The sequence below is a fragment of the Truncatella angustata genome, assembly GCF_020726525.1.
Source record: "Truncatella angustata strain MPI-SDFR-AT-0073 chromosome Unknown BKA67scaffold_9, whole genome shotgun sequence".
Classification (NCBI taxonomy): domain Eukaryota; kingdom Fungi; phylum Ascomycota; class Sordariomycetes; order Amphisphaeriales; family Sporocadaceae; genus Truncatella; species Truncatella angustata.
In genome coordinates, this window is record NW_025763389.1 from 1,022,921 (window position 1) to 1,049,374 (window position 26,454).

A 26,454-nucleotide genomic window follows, 5' to 3' on the forward strand; every position below is an offset into this window, starting at 1 on the left:
CTGAAGCAGTCGTGAGCATTCCAAGAACCGGATCTTTGTACCTGCATAGGATCGAGTCACGTACTTTACACAGTACGGCACTGTCTTTGGTTCATTCAGGGTTCAAGATTGAAGTCCACTTTTGTTAACGCGGGAAGCTACATAAAGATTAGTGCTCCAGGTCGAGCCCGTGAACTGCCCCGGTGGCCGCCAAACTAAGCACTACCTTATCCCCCGCTCTAGTATTTAGGGTTGCAGTACTGATCTCCTTTGGCAGCGCACTGTGCTCCCCTCACCAATGGCAATTAAGCTCCCAATCGGTGGCGTGTCCTGGGATGGTAAATGCTTTCAACCATAAGCTAAAACGGTAAAGGCGACCTGGAACGGCGCTGATAGCTTCCCCAAATGTGCTGATAGCTTCCCCAAATGTAGCTGAAAACGTAGCTGCTGAGACAATGCCTTTTTTCCCTGGGCTGGGCACTCTCAGCTATTTGTATATGTAGCTTCCGGCTCCCCTCTCTTCTCCCACATCATCGCCAGTCCATTCAGACACACATAGTAGGCGAACAGCATCTACTTACGCGTCAATTGACCCATCCCTGGTTTCTTTTTATTGGACTCGTTTGTTAAGCACCTTCAACATGAAATCTACACTCATCCTCACTGGCGCAGCGCTTGCCGCCGCTCAGTATTTCCCCGGACAACCTTCGTGCGCTGTAAGTCAAACGTAGCAATGTCCAAGCCCCAGCAGGCTCCTTTTGCCAGGCAAGCCGCGACCTCGAACAAGCATGTTAATACCATCTCCAGACACCTTGTCTGAGTGTGGCGATAACCCAGGTTGGCTGTCAATTAAATGACATTTCATGCCAATGCGGCCCCACTCAAGCCTCTATCGGCTCTGCAGCCCTCGGTTGTCTACTTTCAGCATGCACCAACCCGTCCGACCTTTTTGCTGCCCAGAGCGCCGGATCCGCCGTCTGCTCGTCTTTCTCTGCAGGCGAGCTTACCATCTCTTCCACGGCCGCAGGATCGGCCACCACGACAGGCAGCATGAGCATCACCAGCCCGGCTACGACCACCACACCGGGCACTGCAAGCACCGGTGACACAAGCAGTGGCAGCCTGAGCAATACGTTGAGCCGCAGTGGGGTGACGCTCATCAGTGGTTCGACCAGTGAAACCGTCTCGGTCTCGGGAACGAAGACCCTCGATGGCACAGTGAACAGCCCTACGGTTGCGAGCACCGTTTCGATTAGTGCTAGTAGCTCCAGTACGAATGCTGCACCAACCGCTGCACCGGCCAAGGTTATTGGGGGTGTTCTAGCCGGCGTGCTGGGTGTTGTCGCTGCGTTGTAAGACTGTGGCTTGTTACACAGCCGTTTGTGACTTCGTACATCAAAAAGTCCTCGGGTACGCATTGATGAATTAAGTGGAGTCGGGATTGTATGATGATAGCTACGATAATGCGAGGAACATAGTTCGTGGTGTGGTTTAGTGACTACCAAGCAATACATTTCACACAACAAGCGAGGCAATCTTCAAAAGAACATGTACGTCCCCGTGCACACCTTACATCTCAGATGATAGTTGCACCTGAAATAATGCCATTGTTATCAGGCATCATTTCATCCTGCTAAGCCCTATACGTGGAGACAGCTGAGATATCTGGGGTATGCATCCACCTTGGCCATGCCCAAAATGACAAGATGTTGTCATGGGTGCAAAGCTTTTGCGGGTACAGCGTCTCGTGAAGGAGCGTTCGCAGGTCGAGTGCTTTAACCTCAGATATTCGAGCCCATATCAATGGCACACAATTTGATTCAGCCCGGGTCTTTCTCTCTTCCAAGCACCTGATTAACAATACCCGACTCATTCGTCCCAGGATGCCACGAGCTAGAAGTGGGGCGCCGTCAAATGCTGCGGTGAGCGAGGGCCCAAAGTCTGCTCAATTTAAGTACGATGGCTGACAATATGACACCAAGCTTGTCGAGCCTGGCGAAGCAGCTACCTAGAGACCAGAAAGCAAAGGCGGGTGCACTCGCCGATTCCAGACAGCGATCGCCAGGCGAAACGGGTCAAGGCGTCGGGAGAGGAGTCGGGAGAGGAGTCGGGAGAGGAGTCGGGAGAGGAGTCGGGAGAGGAGTCCAGGGTGCATAAGACCCCAACAGGAAAGGGCCGCGACGCGTCGCCAATACACAACGAAGGACGCCTCGAGCTTGATTGAGATTGGCGTAACAAGTGGATGAGGCTATTGCCTGGTGAGAAGACTTTGGTCAGAAAGGCTGACAACCCCATGGAATGGCACCAGCAGGAAGTACAGGAGTATTTTGAATGCTTCTTAGTTGATGGCAAGAGCCCAAGCCATGTGGTGCATTCACGGTATTCTGCCATATGAAAATAATGCAATATATTGGATATCGAAAAATACTATGCAAGGAGGGTATCAGGTGTTGTAGTCTGTCTACGTCAATGGACGAAGTTTCTCGCAATGCAACAGCGTGTCGAGGCATGGATCCAGCCCAGCTGTCCAAACCCTCAGAAGGAGCCATGAATGTCAATGTACGTTCTAGCCGAATCCTTTGCATACCCAAAACTACCAAAAACGCCCGTTAATCAAAGGTCTCATATTCGTTAATCGTAACCAGAAAGCCGCGCTCTACACCATGTGACGTTCAAAACAGCATGAGTCCAGCTAGGATAGCCGTGAAGGTGACAAGCAGCCCAGGGTTCTTGGTGCTAACGGCAACATTTGAGACAGAGTCGATGTAAGTGGTGTTCATAGCGAGCATCTGCATCTCTTCCGTCACTTCTCCAGTAGAGGCCAGTGCCGAGAGTTGCGCGCCGTAAGTCGCCAAAATGTTGGTGCTGCGTCCTTCGGGACAGAAGACGACCTCCCAGCCCCCACCACTCGGGATGATGAAGGTAGACGTCTGGTCGTCGTAGGCGAAACTGTATGCGTCGGGGCACACCGCTTTCGCATTATCTGAAAATTCACTGCGCTTGCACTTGTTTGGGTCGTTGTAATCGCCGGTACAGCAGTCACTCTCGGAGTTGGTGGCGGCACAAGCGCTCTTGCAGGGATCAAAGACTGGACGCTCGATGTTGTCGTCAGGGTATGGGTAAATGCCGTCGCCTGGCTTGTCCGGTGGGAAGGCCTGAAGGTCCCATGGACACCAATTGCTGATGCCTGGATTGGTCTCTTGCGATTCGTATGGCATGGGGTAGCTCGAATTGGTATAATAGTATCCGGTTCTATTGGGGGCCATAAGATACCCAGACGTCGCTATGCAGGCAGCATTGACGAAGTTTGGCGGGATGTTGCTCGTGTTATCTGCGGGATGATATACAACACCAACTGGGAGATTATATCCATCAACCAGTGAGATGTCATAGAAAGTTTGTCTTCCAGTCGTACCTCCGGCAAGATTGAATTCAGCAAGTGTGGCTGGCACGGCTCCCTGCAGACGTGTCAGCTGTCACGATACACAAGTGTCGCTGCTACACAAGACCTACACTATAGCCGCATTCCAGCATCCCGAAACAGTCGCCAGTTGAACATGTAGCAGTATCGTTACTAATGGTACAGTTCGTTCTTCCCCAAACTCGGCCTGCCCAGGTCGGTCCCACAGTCAAGTCTCTCGTCTCACCCGACGCCAACTCGAAACCACTGGACTCAGGCCCATCGCCGCCCTGTGTAGCTATGCCCGGCCAGATTGTATCCCCACAACTGTTTGTGACGATCAATGGAATGGGATTTTCACGTTTTGAGACGACGCGCTTCGATATCTCGTCGATCGCATCGGCCTCCGCTCGTGGGTTAAGGTAGTCGAACTTGTATAGCTCATGGCTGCTCGGGTATACGACGCCTTGGGCGACCTGAACATGGGATGACAACAGGAGCGCTGTAACCAGACAGAAGCTTCTTTTCGGTGTTGGCGGACGCCTGTGCGTCCTTGTGTGTTGTGACATTGTCTAGGTAGCTGTGAAGTAAAAAAAAGTATAGCCCCTGCTTACAGGAGGGGGAGCCGCGTATAGTCGCGTTTCGTCCCAGTGATATACTAATTGCAGATCGGCGTCTTCGGTAGTAAGTATATCCTGGAGGAAACAAAGTGCATGGTATATTTTCAGATTGAAGATGCTCCAGAGGTCTTCCTCAAGCTTTATCGAAAATGAGGTATGATCCAATAGCAGGGTTAATGCCAACTCTCAAGCAGCTTTGCGTATGCGAACCAGCGCTATGTCGAGAGAGGCCGTGATTTAAGCCCCCAATGGACAAACTTCAGTGCCCAGGTACCTGGTAATGGAGCCAATGACGTAGCGGACTCGAAGCAACAGACGAATGGCGAGTCTACCAAGATATGATCGCCTTGATAGATTGAGGTCCACCCGTCCAGCAATCCCGGTCGGGGTTGCAAGACGCGATTCGTGGATGCAGGTCAAGGAAATGAAACCAGGAACCGGCCCAAAAACGGCGAGAGACTATGCCCTTGGACGCATGCGAGTGAATGACGGAAATGTCACGGATGGCGTAAAACTAAAAGGGCGAACATGCAGTGTCAAGTAGGACAGTAGGAGGTAAAGAGAGCTGGTAATGAGGCCTTCATCTCGCGATGCTTGAATCCTCTCTGCTGAGACAACATGACATGCAATACCCAACGCAGCGGCGTTTACCTTCTGCCTCCATGGGGAATGAACGATGACGCACGAAGGCTTGATTGCAATTACCTTGTTTGACCAGGGTTGCGATTAGAGTTCAGGGGTCCATGCAATGCCACCTACTGCCTACTAAGTAGGGGCCCCACCCTTTCGCTTGGAAGTTTTTCAGCGCCTTCCACTCTGTATTCTACTAGACTAGGTTAGTGTATGCAGAGATCACCTGGTACTATAGCAGCTCCAAAGACTATGATATGACAAGTCTATCCGTTCCGAGGATCATGGCAGGTCTATATGCGGACATTATCCTGTCGCTTTCAGTGAGCCGTCAATCCAAGTTGCGAAGCGTGACTAGACCAGATTTCAAGGTGTTCTACAACGGGAACCAAACCATTGGGACGTCCGTCTCAAGCTAACAAAGATGATGCACAAGGAAAGGAGATGGATCTTCTGCCAGTGTTAAATGGTAATCCTGCGCTTATTGTGACCATTTCAACGGACCACGAAAAGCTGGAAGAACTTGGCATGGACCTGTCTAACTTCAATGCTCTTGAGTTCACCTGTGGAAATATGGACATGCACGAATATTTTCAGCTGTTACCTCGTCTGTTGACAAATCTGGCAGTTGGCAGGACTGGACTCGACCCCCGTATGGAAGGCCTTACCCAGTATCCGACCTACAATGGGAAAAGGTCAAGACGCGTGCAGGGCCAGAGGTTCTGAACTTCGGCGGTCGCACTTTTGCCTCACTCCCTGACATGGCCGCGAATCTAGAATGACTGCATTTCGAATGGCTAGACTTCATCTCGGACTGGTTGCGACCACTTGACGCGAATGAAATACTCAGCCCAGACTCTTCCGCGAACCTCAAGAAACTTCCACAACTTCATCCTGTCCTCACGATACAGGAGATGCTCTTCACAGTCGAGGAGCTGCCCACAAACGCACAAAGATTACCCCACAGTTTGGCCAAGCTTCTGAAACATATAGAGCTTCGCAATTGGGAAGCCATCTCGCCCATAATGTGATGAGTTGTGTGGTAATACTGATCAACGACAGTTGACCGAATTCTGCGTGGTTCCATACATAGCTTCATTGGTGGCTTGTGAGTTGAGACCTTGTACCATTATTTCTCAGTGCCTTCAATTTGGACGGGAACGAGTTCTTGAGAAACCTCTTGAATGATGCTCCAACGAAATTAAGAGGAGTGCTCCAGAGACTGGACGGGGGTGGCGAAACATAAATACTAATTCAGTATACAGCCATGGTCATTAGGCAAGCCCGGAATATTGGATCATAGAATGGAAAATTATATTAATAGATTACTTTACTATAGCCAATTTCATAAATTATAATATCTCATCACTTTTATTTTTCCCTCTTCAAGGGGTCGCGCAAGTTGTAGCTCCGGCTTTCGTCTTGGTTGCAGTGCTTGTGAAGGTGGTGACGACTGCGGTGGTCTTGGTCTTGGTCGACGTGGCCTGGACGGACTCGGTCACGCTGGGACGAACAGAAATTGTAGATGTCTTCCAAACAGTCGTGGTGGGTGTGGCGAGTGTCAGAGTGGTCTTGATGGTTGAATCTTGGCTCTTGGTCACGGTGATAATTTGGCCGCCCAGTGTGGTTGTCACCTTCTTCGTCTCTGTCTCAACATCTGTAACAGTCGATCCCGGCACAACCACTGTCGTATAAGTTGTCTTGGTTACAAGCGCGTTTTCGAGAGCGGTGATAGTGTTTACCGGAAGTGTAGTCGTCTTGCCGGTTGCCTTCGTGGTGACGATTGTCGTTGTAGACGTGGAGCCAGGAAGCGTGGTAACCGCAGTCCTCAGAGCAACCGAGGTCGCAGTCTCAACAACAGTAGACTGCTTGAGCGTTGACGTCTTGCCAGTTGTCTGAGTGACAGCCACTATAGTGGTGGACGTCAAACCTGCAACAGTAGTGGCTTTCGTTGTAGCGCTGACCACGGTCGAGTACACTGTCACCGTAGTGGCAGGCTTCACTACTGTAGCCCTGACAAGGATGGGAAGAGCACCACTCGTTCCGAAAGTAACACTGCGCTTTTCCTTCGCTGCTGTTGGAATACACGAGACGGTAGTCGTAGTCTTGACTGTTTTAGTGGAGGTGGTGGTGACCAGGTACGTTGTGGTAGTTGCCTTAAGCGAGGTCGTTGTGGTGCCACCTGTCCCCACTGTCACAGTAGTCGTGCTTGTAACCTTGGCAGTGCCAGGAGTCACAGTTGCAGTGACTGTGGTAGTACTTCCTTCAGACAGAGTTGTCGTTGAGCCCTTGGGGGTTGAAGTAGCTGTGCTTGTGATCGTTGTTTTGGAATTGACAGTTGTTGCCTTAGCAGTGGTCGTGATGGCCCGACTTTCGATCACAGTAGAAGTGGTCTTTATTGTCTTCGTCGAGTCACCAGGAGTTATCGTAGCCCCAACGTCGACAATAGACGTTGACTTCACAGTGACAACGTTGTCTCCCTCCGTTACCGTGTTAGTAATGGTTGAGGTGGATTTGACTGTCTCCGTCTTGGTAGTTGGCAATGGTGTAATTGTTGTCCCAACGTCAAGGGTGGACGTGCTTGTCTGCGTTACCAGTACATCTGCTGCGGTCAAAGTAGCAAAAACTGTCGTCTTTACTGTGGTCGGGACGGTCAAGGTAATGGTTGAAGTCGACAAAATGGTTGACGAAATAGATGAGGTGGACGAGGTAGACGAGGTAGACGATATTGTGGAAGCAGTGACTGTCGAGCTAGGGACAGTAAGATTGCTTGCCGTGAATGGGGTCGACCAAACGAAAGTCTGATTAATCCAAGCAGTAGAAGCAAAGAAGTTGGCAAGCTGGAACTGTGCAACATCTGTGGCGGTCAATTGTGTGGCAAAAGAGGCGCGTCCGCTGACTGATGCTCCTGGACCATAGTTGGAATATTCTCCGAATATAACGCCATCCGTTTGCGGGTTAGATTTGGACCAGTAGTCCCAACCGGTTGCTTCGATGCATGAGCTCAGGTAGCTGCCAATCTGTTGATGATCCATGTTAGCTCTTCCTTCTCAAGTCATTGATAAATAGAAACATCCTGACAGCCCTGATCTTCAGAAATGGAGCAAATTTAAACCACTTACATAAGCAACTCTAGCAAAAGAGTTCCACGGACGACCTAGGGAGATCTGAGTGAAAGACGCCCCATTTGCAGGAGTGATGATACATTGGTCGAAAACAAAACCTGCGGCAGTGGTGTTTGTAGTTCTCTTGTCAGCCGTCAGGGATACTTTATCCTCATTTGGTGAAATGGTCGAGTTCAAGAAGTACGCGGCTCCACTTCCCCAAATCATGTCGATGTTGCCCTCGAAGTATGAGTTGGATGCGAAGAGGTTACCGTTTACTAACAAGGCGTCCTGATTTCCGTAGACCTGACAACCGTAAAGTCCAGCGTACTTGCTGCTCTTCACAGCGAAACCCAAAGAAGCATAGTCATCGGCTGTGCCAAATGTGTTTGCGAAATTGATGTTCACAGCTTGGAAATAGTTGCCCGTGGCGTAGACGGTTGCAGAATCCGAGTTAGACGCATCTGCCTGAGTGTCGATTCCAGTATTGAATGATATCGTCACCTGGTTCTTACTGTAATCCTCGGGGCTTTCGCTGTAACCAAGGAAAATTGTAGTGCCGGACTTGTTCAACACGAGCTGCTCCTGGTATTTTCCAGGATAAATGAAAACCGTGGGCGTAGTCTTGCTGGACGTGGGGAGCTTATCAAGAGCTGCTTGGATAGTGTCGTATGTCGTTACTCCCTCAATTGCCGTCTTGGAGACGATGTAAGCCCCGTTTGGTGGCTTTGTACCATCATACTGTACGGTGGCTGTTTCTGTTGGCGTTGTGGAAGCGGTGGGCGTCGGCACCGTAATACTTGCCCAGTATGTCATGTCAATCCAGTCCGTGCTGTCCATGACACTTGCAAGCGAATAAGTGTCACTTGTGAGAAGTGTACAATTTTGCCAAGCGACTCTAGCCGCGGCATTATTTTCCCAATTACCCGGGCCCGAATTATTGTATTCGGCGAAGGTGATGTGATCAGTCTGGGGGTTCGAATTGCTCCAGACTTTCCATCCTGAAGGAGCAATGATTTTATCCAGATAACTGTTCTTGACCACAACCAGGGCATACGCGCTATAAGGCCGACCAAGATAGACTGATTGTGTCAAGTCCACCGTTGCCGTCTTTGCTTCTGTGAAAAGACACTGGTCAAAAATGTAGCCTCCGATAGCTGTTAACGAAGCACGGCTGTGTGCAGTGATGGCTGAACTCGCTCTCTTCGCTCCAATCGTGCACCCTTTGAAGTACGCCTTTGAGTAACCCCAGATGAAGTCGATAGCGCCATCGATGTAAGAGCTCTCGTAGTATTGGTACCCGGCCTTGTTTCCTGTAAGGAGCGTATCTTGCCATCCAACAAACGAACAAGCATAGAACCCAATGTGCTGGCCATATATGCTTCCAGCTAAGGTCACATAGCTTGACTGTGCTCCATCAAGGTTGTCCGAGTTCTCGATGTTGATGTTGTACAGCGAGATCTTTGTGCTAGCGGTGGAGAACGTGGCAGTCTCGGCGTCAGAGTGGCCGGTAGGCAACGGGCTGACGGAAAGACCTCGAGCATGAGTAATGGTGACCGTATTATCCGAGTAAGATTGACCAGGATTCCCGCTCGTGTATCCGATAATCATAACAGGACCATCACGATCCACTGATGGAACTTGCTCGTTGTATGTACCAGGGTACATGAAGACAATCTGGGTGGTCGCATCATCAGGCAAGCTCGCAAGAGCGGCAGTCAAGTTACTAAATGAGCCGGCGGTACCATTTTGAGAGACCAGTACAGCCCCAGCTGGAGGTACGGTTCCACTAGTCGGATGTGCCCAAGTCGCGGAGGCCGTGGCACTAGCTGACGACGAAGCGGTCGGTGATGAAGTCGTTGTCGGAGTCGATCCAATAGAGTAGCTCGGGGCATAGTTGTATGCCGTCCAATCAATAAAGGAGGTGCTACCAATGAATGTGCTCAAAGAATAAGCGGCCGCCTGAGATTCTGTAAGGTTCGTAGCGAAAGAAGCACGGGTTTTGGAAGCTGTCCAAGCACCTGGACCAGTGTTGTTATATTCTCCAAACACGACGTTGGCCGTTTGTGGCGAGCTGGTTGACCATTGACTCCATCCAGCCGGAGCGATGTGCGAATCGAGATAAGAGTTCATATACACCACAATGGCATACTGGGACCAAGGTCGGCCAAGGTAGGTGGTAGCAGCAACAGAACTCTTACCAGCAAGGTAGGCACTGGTGTAAGTCACATAACATGAATCAAAAATGTAGCCTCCCGCCCAGGCAGCATTGGGACGGTTTTGGGCCGTGATGAATGCACCAGCTGTGTTGGAGGCGATATAGCATTGGTGGAAATACGCTTTGCTGTAACCCCAGATGAAGTCAACGCTGCCCTCAATGTAACAATTGCTGAATATTTGTACACCTTGGTTGGCGAGCAGCGTATCCTGGTATCCTTTGAAGCTACAGCCATAAGCCGCCATGTTGGTTCCATAGAAATCTGCTGCAAGAGCTGCCGTACTTGCTGTCTGCGGATAAGTGTTGACGAAATCAATGTTGTACAAAGCAAGTCCAGACCCATCAGTCTTTTTCCAGTTAATAATCGGGGTGTTCTCGTTGGAAACTGTACCACTTGTTGAAACACCATAGGAAAACTGTAAAGTCACAAGGTTGCCGGTGAAGTCATTTGGTGCTTGCGTCTCGCCCCTCAGTGTGACTTTGCCCAATCCGGTACGATTGACCCAGACCTGCTCGATGTAAGTACCAGCGAGGACGTAAACTTCGTAAGCTTTACCGTCTGCGGGTATCGCAGCGACAGCAGACATGACACTTCCAAATTGAGAGTCAGTTGGGGTAGGTGCTACCGTGTAGGTAGCTGCCGCACCAGTTGAAGAGGCCGTAACGCTTGCAGTTGCAGACGAACTTGTCGAGTTCGAGATGGAGCTCATGGTGGAGGACGCCACTAATGAAGACGAGGAAGTTACTTGTGCAGTATAGACAGAGTCTGGGAAACCGGCAAAAGGGGCAATAGCAGAGGTGTCGAGCCAACTAGAGTCGCCAAGAACGGACGCCACGGTGTATGCGGAGCTGTCTGACTTGATTTGAGCATAAGAACTACGAGATCCAGTCGCTGCGCCGGGACCCGTGTTGTTTGCCTCGATAAAAGTCACGTTGACGGAAGAGCCCGATACTTTCCATCCCACAGAGGCAATGTGCGCATCTAGGTATGAATTGATGTAGTAGACACGCGACGATGTCGTAGTCGATGAGGTCGAGTAATCTTTTCCTAGATAGGTTGAGCCTTGGGCAACACTGCTGCTGGATGGCACAATGGCACATGTGTCGTAGACCTGGATGGACGGGCCATATGAGTTCTGGTAGTCCTGAGCCGCTATGTTCTGACCAGTACTGGTACCGATTGTAACAATCTTAGAGTTATAGAAATAAGCACCGCCTTGGCCCCAAATGAAATCACTTGTTCCCTCAACATAAGAGTTGGCAAAGTAGAAAGCTCCATAATTAAGCAATATTGTGCCCTGACTTGACCGGAAGCTGCAGCCGTAGAAACCAGTTTTAAGGGCTTTGCCCACAAATGCTACGGCATTGTAGTTCGTCTTGGCCGTGAATGTGTTGGCAAAGTTAATATTGTAAAACGAGATGCTCTTTGTAAAATACTGTGTCGCTTGGAATGGCGATGTACCGGCGGAGCCTCCGGCACTTGATGCAACACCAGCAGAGTACTGGATGGTGACAGTGTTCGAGGTGTATGACATGGTGTTTGTCGTTTCGCCGCGGAAGATGGTAGGACTACTGCGAGAAATAGTGATCTGTTCATTGTACGTTCCAGCAAGTATATAAATATACTGAGTGGAGGAATCAGAAGGTAAATCAGACACGGCGTCTGCGATTTTGCTATACGTAGCACAAGATCCTGCTGGACCAACTACCTTTGCAGACGAAGGTACCGACGCTGGGAGAACACAGCCCGATGGCACAGAGCTAGTCGAAAAGGCGGTCGCACTAGATGACAGGGTGAGCGATGCACTTGTCGAAGCTGTGCCGGAGATGAGGCTGCTGGATGTGCTTGAATTCGTAGTTGACGTGGAAGGGATGGTCGCGACGGACGACGATGATGGCACAACACTGCTACTCGAACTTGTTAACGAGACTGTTGAGCTGCTGGAGGATTGGACAGGGCTCGAGCTATCCTGTGCAGCGATTCCTGCTACAATCCTGCCAAGCACGCCTTTGTCAACCCATGAGGTCTGAGATGTGGCAACAGAGGGATTGACATTTGCGAAGAACGCTGGGATCTCGTAAGACAACAACTGGGATCCAGAGGTTGCAAGCGTCACGTATGGTGATCTAGCAGCACTGTTTTGCGAGTAGCTGCCTGCTCCAGAAGTCAGGAATTCAATATAGGTATTCCCAACAGTTTGTGTCTTGGTGTCAACACGAGCGCCTGTGGCAGCGACAAGGCTACCAATCGTGGTATTTCTGTAGACAGCCACGGATCCCACAGCATTTGCCGCAAACATGTAAACGTAGGTGTTGGTATATCCGTTCTTCCGTGCTACATTACACGAGTCGAAAACAATTGTCGAATTGTACTGTGTCGTGCCGGAGGTGGACCCTTGAGTGTAAATAAGGTTGGCATTGTTGCTAGTCGCAACGATTGTCGAGCTGTAAATATACAAGGACGGGTATTGATAGATGACTTTGTCCGGTGCCTCAATGTAGGAGTCTGCAATCAAAGCAGACGAAAGTTTACCCTGAATACCAACTGCACCAGCTGCAACGAATTGACAGGAATAAAACGCATGTTGAGAGCCTTGAAGTGAAACTGCGCCCAAATTTGATGCGGAGTTGGTGTTGCTGAAGTTGATGTTCCTAAACGTAAGACCTTTGACAGACGTTGACGAGATCGTCAAGGGTACGGCCGCGGAGTTTACGATAGTCACCAAGTTCCGAGTGTAGTCACTTGAGCCAGAGCCATCACGAGCTTCTAATGTATTTGTTTCGCCAACAATAGTGACAGCAGCGGTAGCCGAGACTGTAATAGCCTCTGTGTAGGTACCTGCTTTAATGGTGACCTATGTAATATAACACGGATTAGTGGTTCGAGTCATTACAAGGCCAGGTCCTTTTTGCGTCTGAAAATGATAAGGGTACACATGATAAAAGTGACTAAGAAGCTGTGTTGCTTGCATACCGTTGGGTAACCATTGCTCTGAGCATAGGCAATCGCAGAAGCGATAGCAGTTCCACCTGGTGTAACAGTGACAACCGATGAAGACCCTAGACCAAAAGTTATCAGCACTCCACGTTCTTTATAATGTTCAAACGCTAACGCTTCGTTCTCCCGAAACACAAAGCAAGTGGACTCACCAGTAGAGGTTGAAGAAATAGAAACCGCCGAGGAATCGAGACTGGATGCGGTTGTGGACGTGCTATCTGCAGACAACGTCACGGACCCTGTAGGAGTGACAACAAAAGTCAATGAGACAGACACAGAGGGTGAACCAGGAATATCAAAAGAAGCTGAGGGAGTGGATGAAGTAGATGGAACTGATGAAACTGATGTGCCGGAATAGGTTGCCAGATTGGAAAATGTTGTCAGTATGGACGTATTCGACGAGTCCGCCAAAGTTGAGCTTGCCGAGACCAAGATGGCTACCGGACTAATAGGCGTGGACAAAGTAGATGCTGTCGTTGAAGAAGATGAGTCCGACGACGAATCCGGGACGTCATTGTCAAGCAAGATGGCAGCCAATTCAGTGAACCGTGAAGTCTCTGAAATCGTCGATGAAGCCGATAATGTTGAATTGATAGAGAGCGTGGGTTTAATTGCAAGCACAGGGGTAACGAGTGTAGGTGTAACGAGTGACGAGGAGACATTGAACGACGATGATGGTGTTGTGCGGCCACAACGGCGAACCGAGACTGATTGCTCACCTTGTTGCGCTACCGCCAAAGCTGGCGCAAGACCTAAAAGGAACAACGACCACATATTGTTGTCAATGGCAGGGTCGCTTGAGGTCCAGTGCTATACCACTTCGTTTCAACGCTCGAACAAAGAAGGAGGAAACTCATGGACGACCTGGAAATGGACATGACCAGCAGTATCTTAAACTACGGGGCCAGGGCCACTTCACGATATCGCGTTCGCAGCTGACTCTTGTCTCCATCGCGGTTCTCGCAATCGCCCTACTACTCCCAGTATTCTGGATCTCCAAGGAGGAGTCAAAGTGCCACTTCATTTTCGATACTCCGGAGCGCGAAGCTCAGCTGGACACTGGGCCCTGATTTGTGTGGATATAACGGACACCACGTCAGGATTTGATAGGTGGAACATCTTTTAGTAGGAAAGAATAGAGATCGGCTTCATCCGAACTATGTCAGCTTGTCTTTATGATCGATATTGACCCTGCAGTAGCTGGATTGTGAGCTCCAGGATCACTGCGCCGAGGCTGGTCGACGACGGAGCAGGCCACGTTTTCGTTTTAGCGTCGAGTCCTAAACTTGCATAGCGTTGGTGCTATCTAAACTCTGTTTGCATGTGTCTACCGAGCCTCCGGGTCGCTTATCGCTAGCTGAAAGGTCAGGGTGGTTTTTTTTTTTTTAGAGCTGCAGACCTTACCGTTTAGATTCCAGAAGATTCATCGCAGCAGCTACACAGTAGTCGTGATCTTGACACACGACAGCTGTCATAAAAAGTTTCCGCCTTTATACTGGATCAGAATCATCGGTAATTGGCGCCTTCATCACTATTAATTAGCGGAAAACTCCAGACTTTTCATCAAAGTGCCTGTTTATAATCTGTTTGTAGCGATAACGGACTGGGATAACCTTTGGAGGAGATGCTTCAACAACTCTTGGCCTTTCCACCAGCCTAGCCTGCCTTGTTCTGTGGTCAACGGCCTTTTTGTCTTGGGTTTGCCTGACCGGAGGCAATTCAAACTACATTAGGCAAACCCCGACCTTTCGTTCAGGTCGTGATGGCCCAAGAGAGTAGATTTACACGCCTCCTGGTTATGATGCTTTACAGCTAACATATACCGAGCGCTGTCATGATTGAGCAGGGCTTACCTTGTGTAATACACATGGTTAGATAATGGATTCCAACTCGTCAAACCAGAAGCTTTTGAATATTTTAATGCCGAGACAATAAGTCTAGAACCGAGGCCGCGTCAACCACATCAAAGAGGCGTAAACAGCGAAACGATGGTCTACGGCATGGGAAAGCCATGATTTATTAGCGACTAACGTTAGCGGAAAACACATGGCTAGCGCAACGGTGTGAACTCCTCTATGTATTGGTAAAATCTGTCTTATCTTGCCCGTTGAGTAAACTATGCTAGCGCTTGGCATCCGCACCTCGTGTTCGAACTTAACAACAATCGGAATGTGGGTACTGGATGGCGATATACATGAGCTTTCAGCTCGAACGCTTTTTCAAATTAGACCCAATCCGGAGTCCGTCAAAGAATTGATTTATTTGTCTTGCAAGTTCGGGTGCAACATCCATTTGTATTCATACAGCCGTCCCGTTAGACTGAACGCATGATCACGCCCGGACTTGACCGCCGATCTCAGCCGAAGCACAGTCTTTTTGCAATGGAGACCCTCTCCATTGCGGCCTAGCACAACGAGGAATGTCTGTCTGCGAAATTGGTAAAACCGTGCTATGGCCGAATTGAATCGCCTCGATCCCAATCGTCCATTGTTCCTCATGGCATAGTGCTGATTTGGCGATGTGAGACTAGAACTAACTTAGAGAACTGTCTCTACGCATTCGTGACTCGTTTCTAGGTGGAAATCCTCGTAGTCTATACAAAACGACACCCTGAAGTAAAGGACTCAAGGTCGATACAACTCGGCATCGACCGCAACCATGTTCAAAACTGTATGACCTGTCATGAGACAGTTATGGTGTCGACAACGGACCTAATCGCGATCTACACGGCATCGTCAGGTGTATACTGCTGTGGACGCAGACTGCTTATATTCCTTCCAGTGAATAAACTCCAAACGCCATTAAGCTGTGTCTAGCATACCAAGTAGCCATTATCTTGCTCAAAAAGTGGGAATACCTGCTCCAAAATATCAAACATCAGGTAGTGCCTAACAATCTCTTAGAAAATAGGTGCATTATTTATGTTTACTACAGTTGGACTCTTCATGAACCCTTAGTCGTTGCGATTCGCCTGGTGAAAAATCTAGGGATTAGTAGTTGGATCAGAACAATTGGAATATTGCAGAAACGTGCATGGGGCATGTTGGGATGCTACAAAATTGGATGGTATGATATGAAGCATATCATTACAAGAGACAATTATAGTAAGAAGTTATGCGTTCGGGAAGATAAGGGCAACTTGTTGCATGGAATATGGATACAGTGACAAACCACACAGGGTGTAATTTCGAAAACAGCGGTTGTACCGATGACTAAACAATCACGTTACGCCCTGAGGCGGCCGTATGTTGTAAGGCCCTAATGATTTCCTATTGGTCCCAGCCTCTTATCCTATAAAACCGCTTGTAACAGCGTTATATCATATTTCTTCAATCTAAGCGCAAAGTCCTACTTTTTTTTGGTTAAATATCTCTTTAAGGCTTTGATATATGTTCTTCCTAGCTGATCAAGTCTGGAGTTATAGCTCTTGCTAAAAGCCTAATAATTACAACTATATGGCTCGCAGTATTCGCCTCTAGATATTTGCACAGCTTCAAACAAAGGTTTTGACATGTGATAAGGACATATTGTCTTTAGCATCATTGCAATCAATTGTTTAAAACATAATATTGCAAATTAAACTTCGATCTTAAACGTGCACTTGAGTCCGTGAAAGACGAGAAAAACAATAACCATCATCCCTTGTCTATTACGATTCTTCGAAAGCTGCTTCAGCTGAATCTGGAAGCGGCGCTCGCAGAAGCTGCTGATCAGATGGCCATGACGTTTGTAGTTAGTCGATTGTCCCAACTACATCGCCATTAAACAGTGGTGGTCAAGGAGTCCATGATTCCTCACACCTTGTATATGACCTTTCATTCAAATTGGCAAACCTACTACCATACGAAACTACTCCACACGAAAATTTATCAGAGTTGCGTGGAGGATTGCATAGCTTTCCCATTAGAATATTTGTTAAGAGAACATGAATTAAACTCTAGCTTCATTAAGACAACATTTTACGTTACGATAAGTGTTATTAATGATTCTGCATAGACGGTAATGACACGCTTACTATATTGGAAGATTTTGTATAAGCATATTGTTATAGTATAAGACTCTACTCACCACCTATGATAATATGCATCCCGATCCAGGTTGAAAGGGCTATACAGTCACAGTTGCGGCAAAACACCTTTCCCTACCTGGTCGGAAAGTGTGAGGCATATACCAGTCATATCAATAATAGAGTCGATAAAGAAGTGGCAAGCGACGCGTGGCGTATACGTATGATTACTTGATTAAGGAACATCACTGAAAAGGGGCAACACGATGAAATAGTTTGAGACCAAGTCAGACAAACCTACACACATTTCCTTGAAGTAGAATCTATAGATTGGACTTATTTTGTGCGCTCATACGGTTGGTGCAAGTTGACTCAAATACTATAGCCTCGCTTCGAGTCACCTCTGTGTTCTCATATAATTTTATATTTTCCTCTATGTAATTACATCGAGATTGACTTGGACCTATACGATCACTTTTTACAACGAAACATTGTCTGACGAGAAACTACGAAGACAGCAACTAATTCAAAGAACACCTTCATGTGTCCTACAATCGAAACAAAATAATTGCGTACGAATCAGATTCTGGGAGTATTTCTCTTAGTTATGACAGGATAAAACCCGGACATATGAGAACTATTTCGACAGGAGGGGCTTCAATCTCGGGGCCAACTACCTGACAAAGAATATTTTGTGGCCTACTAGATTGCTTATATGTAACATAGTAAAAGTTCAAACAACAATACATTTAACCCCATACTAGATGACTGATAAGTCTCAATGGCATTTGGGATAACAGTAAACGACAATAGACTGCCAATGTACAACAGTCGGCACACTCAAATGCAAAACTCTTGAGGACTATAGACTGTGGAGCTACCAGAATTCAAGCCTAATATATATTCATTACGCTTTTGCATTGAAGGACGCTCTTACCGACAATGCATATTTGCAGTGTTCCGAAGCAATACACCTGATAGCAGCCTCCGGATGTTTGTTACTAATTGTCAATGCACTTTGAGCGCATTATATAAGATGGAAATATTGAAGATACTTCTTTGTTGTGATCATATCAAGGTCTTTTATTCATATCATTGACATACCTTATTTAATGGGTGAGAAATACCGTCGCTTTCTCCACCGGACATTCCTTTTACTATTCCCAGACAACGGTGATACCCTCAACTTATGCTCAGCATATGTTGAGCATATGTCGGAACTATGCTAAGCACTTGCCGACGAAAGTCCGCAAGCTTGATTTTCCGAAGATTAGGATCTCCTAAAGAACCACAACCGTTAAACCTGGCATTTCACCACAACTTGACTTCCCCAACGCCGGCTCCTTATTCGCATTCCAATTCAACATCACCACCTCCTGACCCAATTGCTGACAACACACACCATGTCATTGAATATTTGTGCTTCATGCTCTAACGAGCCTCAAGATGGTGTAGTTTGTAGTCGGTGCGCCCGATGCAAGAATGTTGCCTACTGCGGCAAGTTCCCCTTCTTTCCCGAAAGCTTCACGGAGGGAAACAGTAGATTAAGACAACTCAGGCCCAGAATGCCAGGCAGCACATTGGCCACAGCACAAGCTTTCCTGCAAATCCGAGAATTTCATTCTGAAAATCTGTCTTTGTCCCACCGAATTGACCGACCCCCCCATTCACCGGACACTCTCTTGTCCCGCCAATGCCACTTTCGCCTCTCTCCACACCGCTATCCAGACCGCCTTCGAATGGGCCAACAACCACTGCTACGACTTCGTGGTTAAAGACCATACTGTCAACCAACAACCATCAGGCGATCTTCTGTCGACGATAGAAAACCTCGGACGCTTCCATAGCGTCGAGAATGCGGATTACGGCGAACGGCTCAATCACTTGCGAATTGTGCCTTGGACACCCGGCGAACGGGGAGGGCCAACCGGTTGGAGGTGCGCGGACGCCACCGAGAACGGGCGACGTGTGCATTCCCGCACGCCGGAACTTTCAGCGGGCAAGACCAAGCTGTCCAAGGTCTTCGGAGATGCCCAGTGGAGCAACTGCCCCTTCGAATACCTTTACGACTTTGGCGATCACTGGGACCACTGTATCGAGGTCATTGGACGGCAGCCCTCCACGGAACACTTCGTCTGCAAAGAAGGCTCCGGCCATGGTGTTGCCGAAGATGTGGGTAGCGACCGGGGCTGGACCCAACTGATCAAAGCCTATCGCGCGGCCAGCCCGTCTCAAGAACAGCGATATAAGATGCAGTGGTACGAAAAGAAGTGCCCGAATGGCGACCCTACTGGGCTGAAGGACAGAGAAGGCGAATGGGACATCGAGAAGGTGAACAAACGCCTGGAGAAAATCAAGCATTGAGTAGATCTCTATCTGAATCAATGGTAGGAGAGAGTCACCATTTGATATAGACGAGTGGATATTGGGGGTTTATCGGCCCATTTGATTCAAGCACTGTCTTTCGTTTTGGTAGTGAAACTGAAACAGCTCTCTGGGATTGTCATTCTCTTAGCAGACTATCATAAGTCGGCTTTTCCATCGTCACAAGTTGTTCTTCCCATGCGATATCGACAACAAAGCTCGGGTATGCTGGACCAAAGTAACGTGGCCACCACATTCCACAAATATTGCCATTCAGTTGGGTAAATATCAAATATTGGAACAGGAACCATTAAAATCCTCTTTTTTCTGGTGCGATCGATAGCTTCGAGAAAGCAATCCCTGTAATACCACCAAGTAAGCCGCTCAATTATCATTTCTGACTGAACGATCTCGTACTTGGTTGAGATGAACTCAAAATTTGTGTACTGCCTGCCAGTAACTGCGCTAAACTTCGATATACTGATACGTGATGTTTACTGTATAATAATTGTGTTTGAGTTGAAATAAATGAAACCACATTACTTACAACCCTACCAGACTCCCCACGCTGTCATTTGTAGGATGACTTTTGCCGATGGTCAATCATTTTCTCGTAGCGCTTGGCATCTGCACTGTGGTTGTCAATGTAAGCCGTGGTGGCTGATTGACGCTTTACTGTCAGTGCACCAGTTTAGGCCTTCACACAACCCCTTTCTTTGCACCTAATTGGAATTGAGGTCTGCGAAGCTGCGCGCTCTCGTGGTATAAACCATGGAAGCGCATGTTAGTATGTAGAGCGTTTGCGACCAAGCTTGTCAGAACTGGCTTCAACCCTTGCGCGCTTTGCAGGATGAGAAGACCACAACCACGAGCCGAAGGGGAACCTAGTCAGACCCGTGTTTGCCCTTCTATCAGCAAAGTTTTCATGCAAGGGATATAAGTGCGTTTGTCACAGACCTTTACCTATATCTCGTCGGAGCGATCCAACCATCGGAAAACAAGCACGTGCTGATCATTCAGCACTCAGTCCAGTGGGCAATAAAAGATAACAACATCCAATCTCTGTCGATATCAACACTTGAGACTATTTTTTTTTCTATAGTAACAAACATCATTTACTGCAGCCGACGAGCTCCAACCGCATCCACAAGAAGGAAGGCATAGTTGGTATGCGTGGACTACCCAGACAGCTTTCTGCAATGTAACCATACCCGTCTGAATAGTGACGACAAACTGTTCTGTCGTATGTGAAAGACGAGATTCACGTCGCAGGAGTGATCAGGCTGGGACTGCAACCATTGCTACAACACAGAATGAGATTGAGCAGCGCGAGCTACCGAAGCCACCACTCCGGAGCAACCGAGTACAATATTAATTTTGGACCAAGAAGATGGCTGCAAGTTTGGATGCTACAGCAAGTATACATTTGGGGCTAAATAAAACATACCATATGAATAGAGTTGCAACCGAGAGTGCGCGGATTTGCAATGCGACGGTGCGACTAGCAGACTAGGCCAGTCCACGTGGTTCTGAAGATAGTGCCACCAGCCCCCAATGCAATATATGCACTCGAAGAGTTCTGGATTTGCGCAGAATGACAAGATCAATAATCATTGGATCCTTTGAGGGTAGAGACGAGGGGGATCCCATCATGAGCAGAGGGTGTCAGTGTCTGGGGGACCACCGCAGCTTTCCATCGCGACCAGACAGCTGTAATGACTGGGAATCCACGAGGGAATGCGTGGGGTTGCAGTGAATAAAAACATGGTCAGCGCGCTTCCCCGGCCAATGGCCGGATTGATGACGTGAGGAGCCTCATTTGGAAAAAGGTTATATATTGCACTGCAACGATCATGACGGCGCGGTGTCGTAGACGCTCCTGGTTGGGTGAATAACCGAGTCCACCTTGTGCCACTAGTTTACAAGCAGCATGTCGATGAACCTGACAAAAGGCAGAAGAGAACAGAATGGTGAAACTTTCACAACGAATGTTTTTCCCTCAGGGCGGCTGAGGGCTGGCAGCGGGAAGTTCCAATTTAGGACCGTGACAACAAGGATTGTCCCTGACAGTGGGCTCGGAAGGGGGAAGTTGCGAATTTGGGCTGTGGCTGGCTCGCTGTTCGTCAAAGTCATTAAGCGCCAAGCGCCAGCGAAGAGGGCTCAGCAAGCTCAGCCTTTTCAAGAAAATGGGGACCCTGAGAAGTGTGGAGGAGACAATATGCGGAGGACAAATCGAGCTGCAACGCAAGGGCGGGGAGTACTACTGGACATGCGAAAAGAGAGACATGATATCGAATACAGGATGGGCGCCGGCCTTGGGCATCAAGAGATCCGTGTTGGTGCTGTTACGACCCGAATGTTGCCTCAACTGCACGAGATGGAATTTCGAGAGATCTCATTGTCTAGAACTCCCCGCTTGTGATGACCCCACTTGATGCGACTTTAAGCTCTCTAACTACAGTAGTTGCAGTGATCTTGTACACAGACTTCCGCTAAGCAACGGCCCGGGTCGGAAACTTTCACTTGGAAGTACCTACTGCGGCATCAGTCTACACCGGGGGGTAGGGGAGGTGTTCTGGTAGCATAGCATATACGAAGTTCTCGAATCGAGCTGTTTGTGCAAAGATCAGCATTCAACTCTCCAATAGGTAAGTTAGTCTCTAGTCATACATTGCAGCAGACTCTGGCCAGAGTAGACGGATTCTGGGTCGTTCAAGTGGCGCGGAATCCTTCTGACATGCTGGACCCGCTCCTGTGCTAGCAAAGTACGTGCCAGCCTGCCAGCGTGCATACCCATGCGTAGGACTCGTTGCAATCCTAGATACATAGGTACTCCTTAAAGTCCTAACAGTTTGAAAATCAACAGTTGTTTCAGATGCATTCCATCCGAATAGTCTAGGCCGATAACCATACCAACTTGAGAATTGCCACGAAATTATTTATTGCACAAAAACCCAGGGGCCATTCTGTTACCTAGCAAGTACTGCTTTTTCTAGTAGAACACCTGAGTATGTAGGTATTTTTCACCACTGGCACTCTCCGGGACATACACGAAGTGCACGTAAAGTTCAGCTGCATAGAAAAGGACACTGCATATGTACATAGAGGACCTACTCGATGGCTCAATGCAACATCATATATCAGCAAGCGCCATAATTATTTGATTGTAACTTCCACTTAGGACCCTGAATTCATTTTATTGGGGGCATTACTGGTCCAGGCGCTCCTTAGGCGAGTACTATGTAGTAGTTACATGAAATCCAGGAGTTAGGTATGTACTTATGTAATAGCACCAGGCTTTTGTCTTGAGCAAGTCGTTCCTTGAGCAACCGATCCACTGTCAATTGTTTGTCTTGCCATGGCCGTCGTCGCCCAATACCGTACCTCGCGGGGGTCATCGAATGTTTCTTGTCGAGAAGCGTGTGCCGGAGCACTGACCCGGGTCGTTTAGACACACCGACCCAGGTCATTGTCATAGCCAATTTCGCAATATCTCGTGGAAAAGAGACAGTCCTGCAGCAGAACTTAGATCTGCATTCTCACTAGTCTAGGACTTTTGGACGGTATCCGCAGCAGCAACCCTCAGCCTTACACTGCCCAGTTCCCAGTCCTCCCCCTTAGCGCCGTCAGCTTGGACAGTTAGCGAAGAGGGGTGCAAAAGCTCAAAGTCAACGAGCTCGAGCAAGGCCTGGGGAGAGCTGCAGGCTGCTTGAATTGGGTTGGACTGAGTGGTACCCGGCCCACCTTGGTCGTCTATTTTCTTACAGCCCCGTTTCCCGGGATCACCTTACCTCGCATACCGCTGTTATTGTTGCTGCTTTTCTCGAGAAGCGCCGTCTCGGTACAGTCGACATTGGAGGTGTCGACCTGCACCGTCCTGCCCTTGACGAGAGACTAAATAAGTAACTTGCATACTTGCACTGCAACCTGCAATATTGCTGTGCATCTGCTGCTGCGACATGCGACATCGCCGGGCGCAGGCCTTTCGAATTTAGTACCCTACCTCTCACTCTCACTCGCACTCGCAGCCCAGGACCTTCAAGCTGCTCTCATAGTACAGCCCCAAACGGGTCTGGTGTCGTCCCTCCATTCCCATTCCCGCGGCCAAGTCCTCCAGCAATCTGATCTGTTTGGCAAGGGAACCTACACCAAACGACCCCTCGTCTCTCTCGTCCCTCGCTTTTGTCAGCCCGCCTGCTCTGCACACTTGGGCATGCGCGAGGTGGTAATCTCCAATCCCACACCAATCTCTGACTGAAAAGTCCTTTTCTTCCCTTTTCCCCTTCTTCCCACCCTAAGCGCCCGCCCACATGAGTTCTGTGAATTCAAGATTCAAGAACTTCGGGTTTGGTAAACGGAAGTCCACCGCGAGCATCCCTTCGCCAGACGTTCCTCATTCGGCTTCAACCCCACCACCTCAAGGACCTCCAGCAGGCCAAGGTCAAGGTCCCCCTCAAATACCGCAGCAGTTCGCCCGACCTGCCCCTGCGCCTGCACCTTCCATTGCTTCTTCATCACAACAGTCCCTCCCGACGATGAACCATCCCGGCACTGGACCTCGCCCGCCGAGTTATACCGCAAACTATCCCCAAGGTCCTGCTCCTCCCGGCGCTCAACAGCGCATGAGCCCTCAGGCTCCTCAAGGTCCAGCTCGCACACCACCGTCGCAGATGATAGGCGGCCCACCACCTATCAACACTGGTGCTCCCGTTCAAGGATACCCTCCTCAAATGCAGATGGCAGGCGGTCCTCCTCCGGGCATGCAAGGCGGCCCTCCTGGATATGCTGGCGCTACCGGCTATCCCCCGCCTGCCCCTCCTCAGAATCCAGGCAATGCCCTGCAGCAGTTCGGTCGACCAGCCGCCGAGGTCGAGGGTCAGAGCAGGAGCAAAGCACAATTGATTGTCGGAATTGATTTCGTAAGTTGCAGCCCAAGCCGGAATAACGTGCCACAGACCATGAAAGTTATTCTAACCATTTATGTCACAGGGAACCACTTTCTCTGGTGTTGCATTTGCGTTCGCAACCAACAACGAAGCGAAAGAGGACATCATTACGGAATGGCCAGGTGCCGGTTCATACACAAAGCAAAAGGTGCGGCGGAGAAACTGGGCCATGTCTGAGAAAAAGACGATTGCTAATTACTTCAACTACAGATCCCCACAGTACTCTACTATGATCAGTACCAGAAAGTCGTAGGATGGGGCCCGGATATCGCTGATGCACTGGCTCCTACTGGATACCCCAAGCCAGGCGTCCAAAAGGTTGAGTGGTTTAAGCTTCAACTTATGTTGTCAGGGAACACCTATATCGATCCTATCAACTTACCGCCTCTGCCTCCTGGAAAGTCCGAGATTGATGTAGCTGCCGACTATCTCTTCAAGCTGAGGCAGGCCATGAGAGCTGCATTGCAGAAAACCCTCGGCGAAGTCTTTAACAGAGAGGAGCGGAATATTCGGTACTATTTGACTGTGCCGGCTATCTGGAACGATGCCGGCAAGGCTGCTACGAGAGCTGCAGCCATTCAGGCCGGGTTCCTGCGGGATGAAAACGACAACAGATTAACCCTGGTTTCAGAGCCCGAAGCTGCCGCCTTGTTCTGTTCCAAGACCGGACTTCTCAATCTCAAGGTTCATGATGCCCTACTTATCGTCGATTGTGGTGGTGGTACTGTTGATTTGATTGCATATGAAGTCGAAGACGAGAACCCCTTTACTGTGGCGGAGTGCACAGCTGGATCAGGTGACTCCTGTGGTTCAACAGCCCTCAATCGAAACTTCAGTAATATCCTGAGAACCAAGATCAGGAAGATGAAACTGCCCGACGGATCCAAGACAGCTGGCCGTGTGTACGCTAAATGCATCATGGACTTCGAAAACCGCATCAAGGCCGATTTCCGGAACAACGGCCAAAAGTGGGCTGTAGATGTCGGTATCGAGGCTGAGTTTCCCGAAGCCGGCATCGAGGAAGGCTACATGACCTTTACTAACGAGGAGATCCTCCAGTGCTTCGAACCTGTCGTGAACAGAATCTTGGAGCTCGTTCGAAACCAGATCATAGCAATTCAGGCACAGAATAGGGCCCTGCAGAACATCCTTGTCGTCGGTGGTTTTGGTGCTTCAGAATATTTGTTCCAGCAGATTAAACTGCATGTTCCACCGCAGTTCCAGTCCAAGGTTGTACGGCCCATGGACTCCGTCGCTGCGATTGTCAAGGGAGCTGTTACCGCTGGTATCACCGAGCGCGTTATTACACATCGTGTTGCCCGTCGTCACTATCTCATGGCTACCTTGCAGCCTTTCAAGGAGGGATATCACCCCGAGGCTTACAGGGTGCCGTCGCTCGACGGCAAGGATCGATGCAAGTTTACAAGACAAATCTTTGTGCAAAAGGGCCAGAAGGTCAAGATTGGCGAACCCGTTAAAGTCAGCTTCTTCAGACAAGTGGCGCCTGGCGCAACTCTCATGTACGAGGACATATTATATGCTTGCGACGACGACGTATGCCCCGAGTATACCAAGGATCCACGTAAGAACTACTTTGCATGCTTATTTATGAATCTTTACTAACAGACTTGTAGGCATAAAAGAAGTTGTTACTCTTACCTCTGATCTATCACGCAAGAATCTGGAAAAGGACTTCGAGCGTATGGACACACCACAAGGCACCTTTTACAGAGTTTACTTCGACATCTACTTGACACTCGATGGTTCCGAGTTCAGTGCTGAGTTAGTATGTCAAGGAGAGGTTATGGGCCGTTGTAGATCTCGGTTCAGATAAAGACCTGATTTGCAGGCGGTGGTATAGAATCAGCTGTGAAATTTTTTTTTTCCTCTTCTGCTTTTGTCAGTTGCCTATGATACCTCGAAAAGACACCCCGATTGGTGAAGTGCGTTTGGACTACACAGCCCCCGAGCGAATGGAGGTGCATCTCGGGTATTGTCAATGGAGCCATGAGAGTTATGAAACCTAGGATATACGAGAAGGAATAATTATTGAGAAAGGCATGTGAGTCAAATTATGACATCAATGACCACCACCTTGTAGAGATATCATTACATCAGATAGGTGGCTCTCGCACGATCAATTCACTTTCTCAGCCATTGGCGACCATTATGATAAAATCGACGTCAAG

At 48.9% G+C, this 26,454-nt stretch overlaps 7 protein-coding genes across 7 annotated transcripts; 5 read left to right on the forward strand and 2 right to left on the reverse strand.

The window, feature by feature from the left end:
* Window positions 1-620: 620 nt before the first annotated feature.
* BKA67DRAFT_488346 (uncharacterized protein) lies at window positions 621-978 on the forward strand (the record flags this gene model as incomplete). Its single annotated transcript, XM_046096949.1, has 2 exons — window positions 621-695; window positions 787-978. Coding segments are annotated over 2 exons (267 nt in total), but the record flags the coding sequence as incomplete, so codon positions are not given.
* A 1,673-nt stretch (window positions 979-2,651) lies between these two features.
* Window positions 2,652-3,948, reverse strand: BKA67DRAFT_663227 (thaumatin family protein; the record flags this gene model as incomplete). Its single annotated transcript, XM_046108147.1, has 2 exons — window positions 2,652-3,437; window positions 3,493-3,948. 2 exons carry the CDS (start codon window positions 3,946-3,948, stop codon window positions 2,652-2,654), a joined length of 1,242 nt encoding a protein of 413 aa, XP_045953368.1.
* Window positions 3,949-6,014: 2,066 nt separating this feature from the next.
* BKA67DRAFT_663228 (pectin lyase fold/virulence factor) lies at window positions 6,015-13,723 on the reverse strand (the record flags this gene model as incomplete). Its single annotated transcript, XM_046108148.1, has 4 exons — window positions 6,015-7,649; window positions 7,752-12,806; window positions 12,926-13,011; window positions 13,102-13,723. The coding sequence occupies 4 exons, from the start codon at window positions 13,721-13,723 to the stop codon at window positions 6,015-6,017; spliced, it is 7,398 nt and encodes a 2,465-aa protein (XP_045953369.1).
* Window positions 13,724-18,518: 4,795 nt separating this feature from the next.
* BKA67DRAFT_492296 (uncharacterized protein) lies at window positions 18,519-18,734 on the forward strand (the record flags this gene model as incomplete). The annotated part of the gene is made up of 1 exon (XM_046096999.1): window positions 18,519-18,734. A coding segment is annotated over one exon (216 nt), but the record flags the coding sequence as incomplete, so codon positions are not given.
* Window positions 18,735-18,956: 222 nt separating this feature from the next.
* Window positions 18,957-19,319, forward strand: BKA67DRAFT_524745 (uncharacterized protein; the record flags this gene model as incomplete). Its single annotated transcript, XM_046098608.1, has 1 exon — window positions 18,957-19,319. A coding segment is annotated over one exon (363 nt), but the record flags the coding sequence as incomplete, so codon positions are not given.
* Window positions 19,320-21,249: 1,930 nt separating this feature from the next.
* BKA67DRAFT_540329 (uncharacterized protein) lies at window positions 21,250-21,741 on the forward strand (the record flags this gene model as incomplete). The annotated part of the gene is made up of 1 exon (XM_046100761.1): window positions 21,250-21,741. One exon carries the CDS (start codon window positions 21,250-21,252, stop codon window positions 21,739-21,741), a length of 492 nt encoding a protein of 163 aa, XP_045953372.1.
* Window positions 21,742-23,629: 1,888 nt separating this feature from the next.
* BKA67DRAFT_524869 (uncharacterized protein) lies at window positions 23,630-26,099 on the forward strand (the record flags this gene model as incomplete). Its single annotated transcript, XM_046098618.1, has 4 exons — window positions 23,630-24,238; window positions 24,309-24,413; window positions 24,476-25,847; window positions 25,900-26,099. 4 exons carry the CDS (start codon window positions 23,630-23,632, stop codon window positions 26,097-26,099), a joined length of 2,286 nt encoding a protein of 761 aa, XP_045953373.1.
* Between the last annotated feature and the right edge of the window lie 355 nt (window positions 26,100-26,454).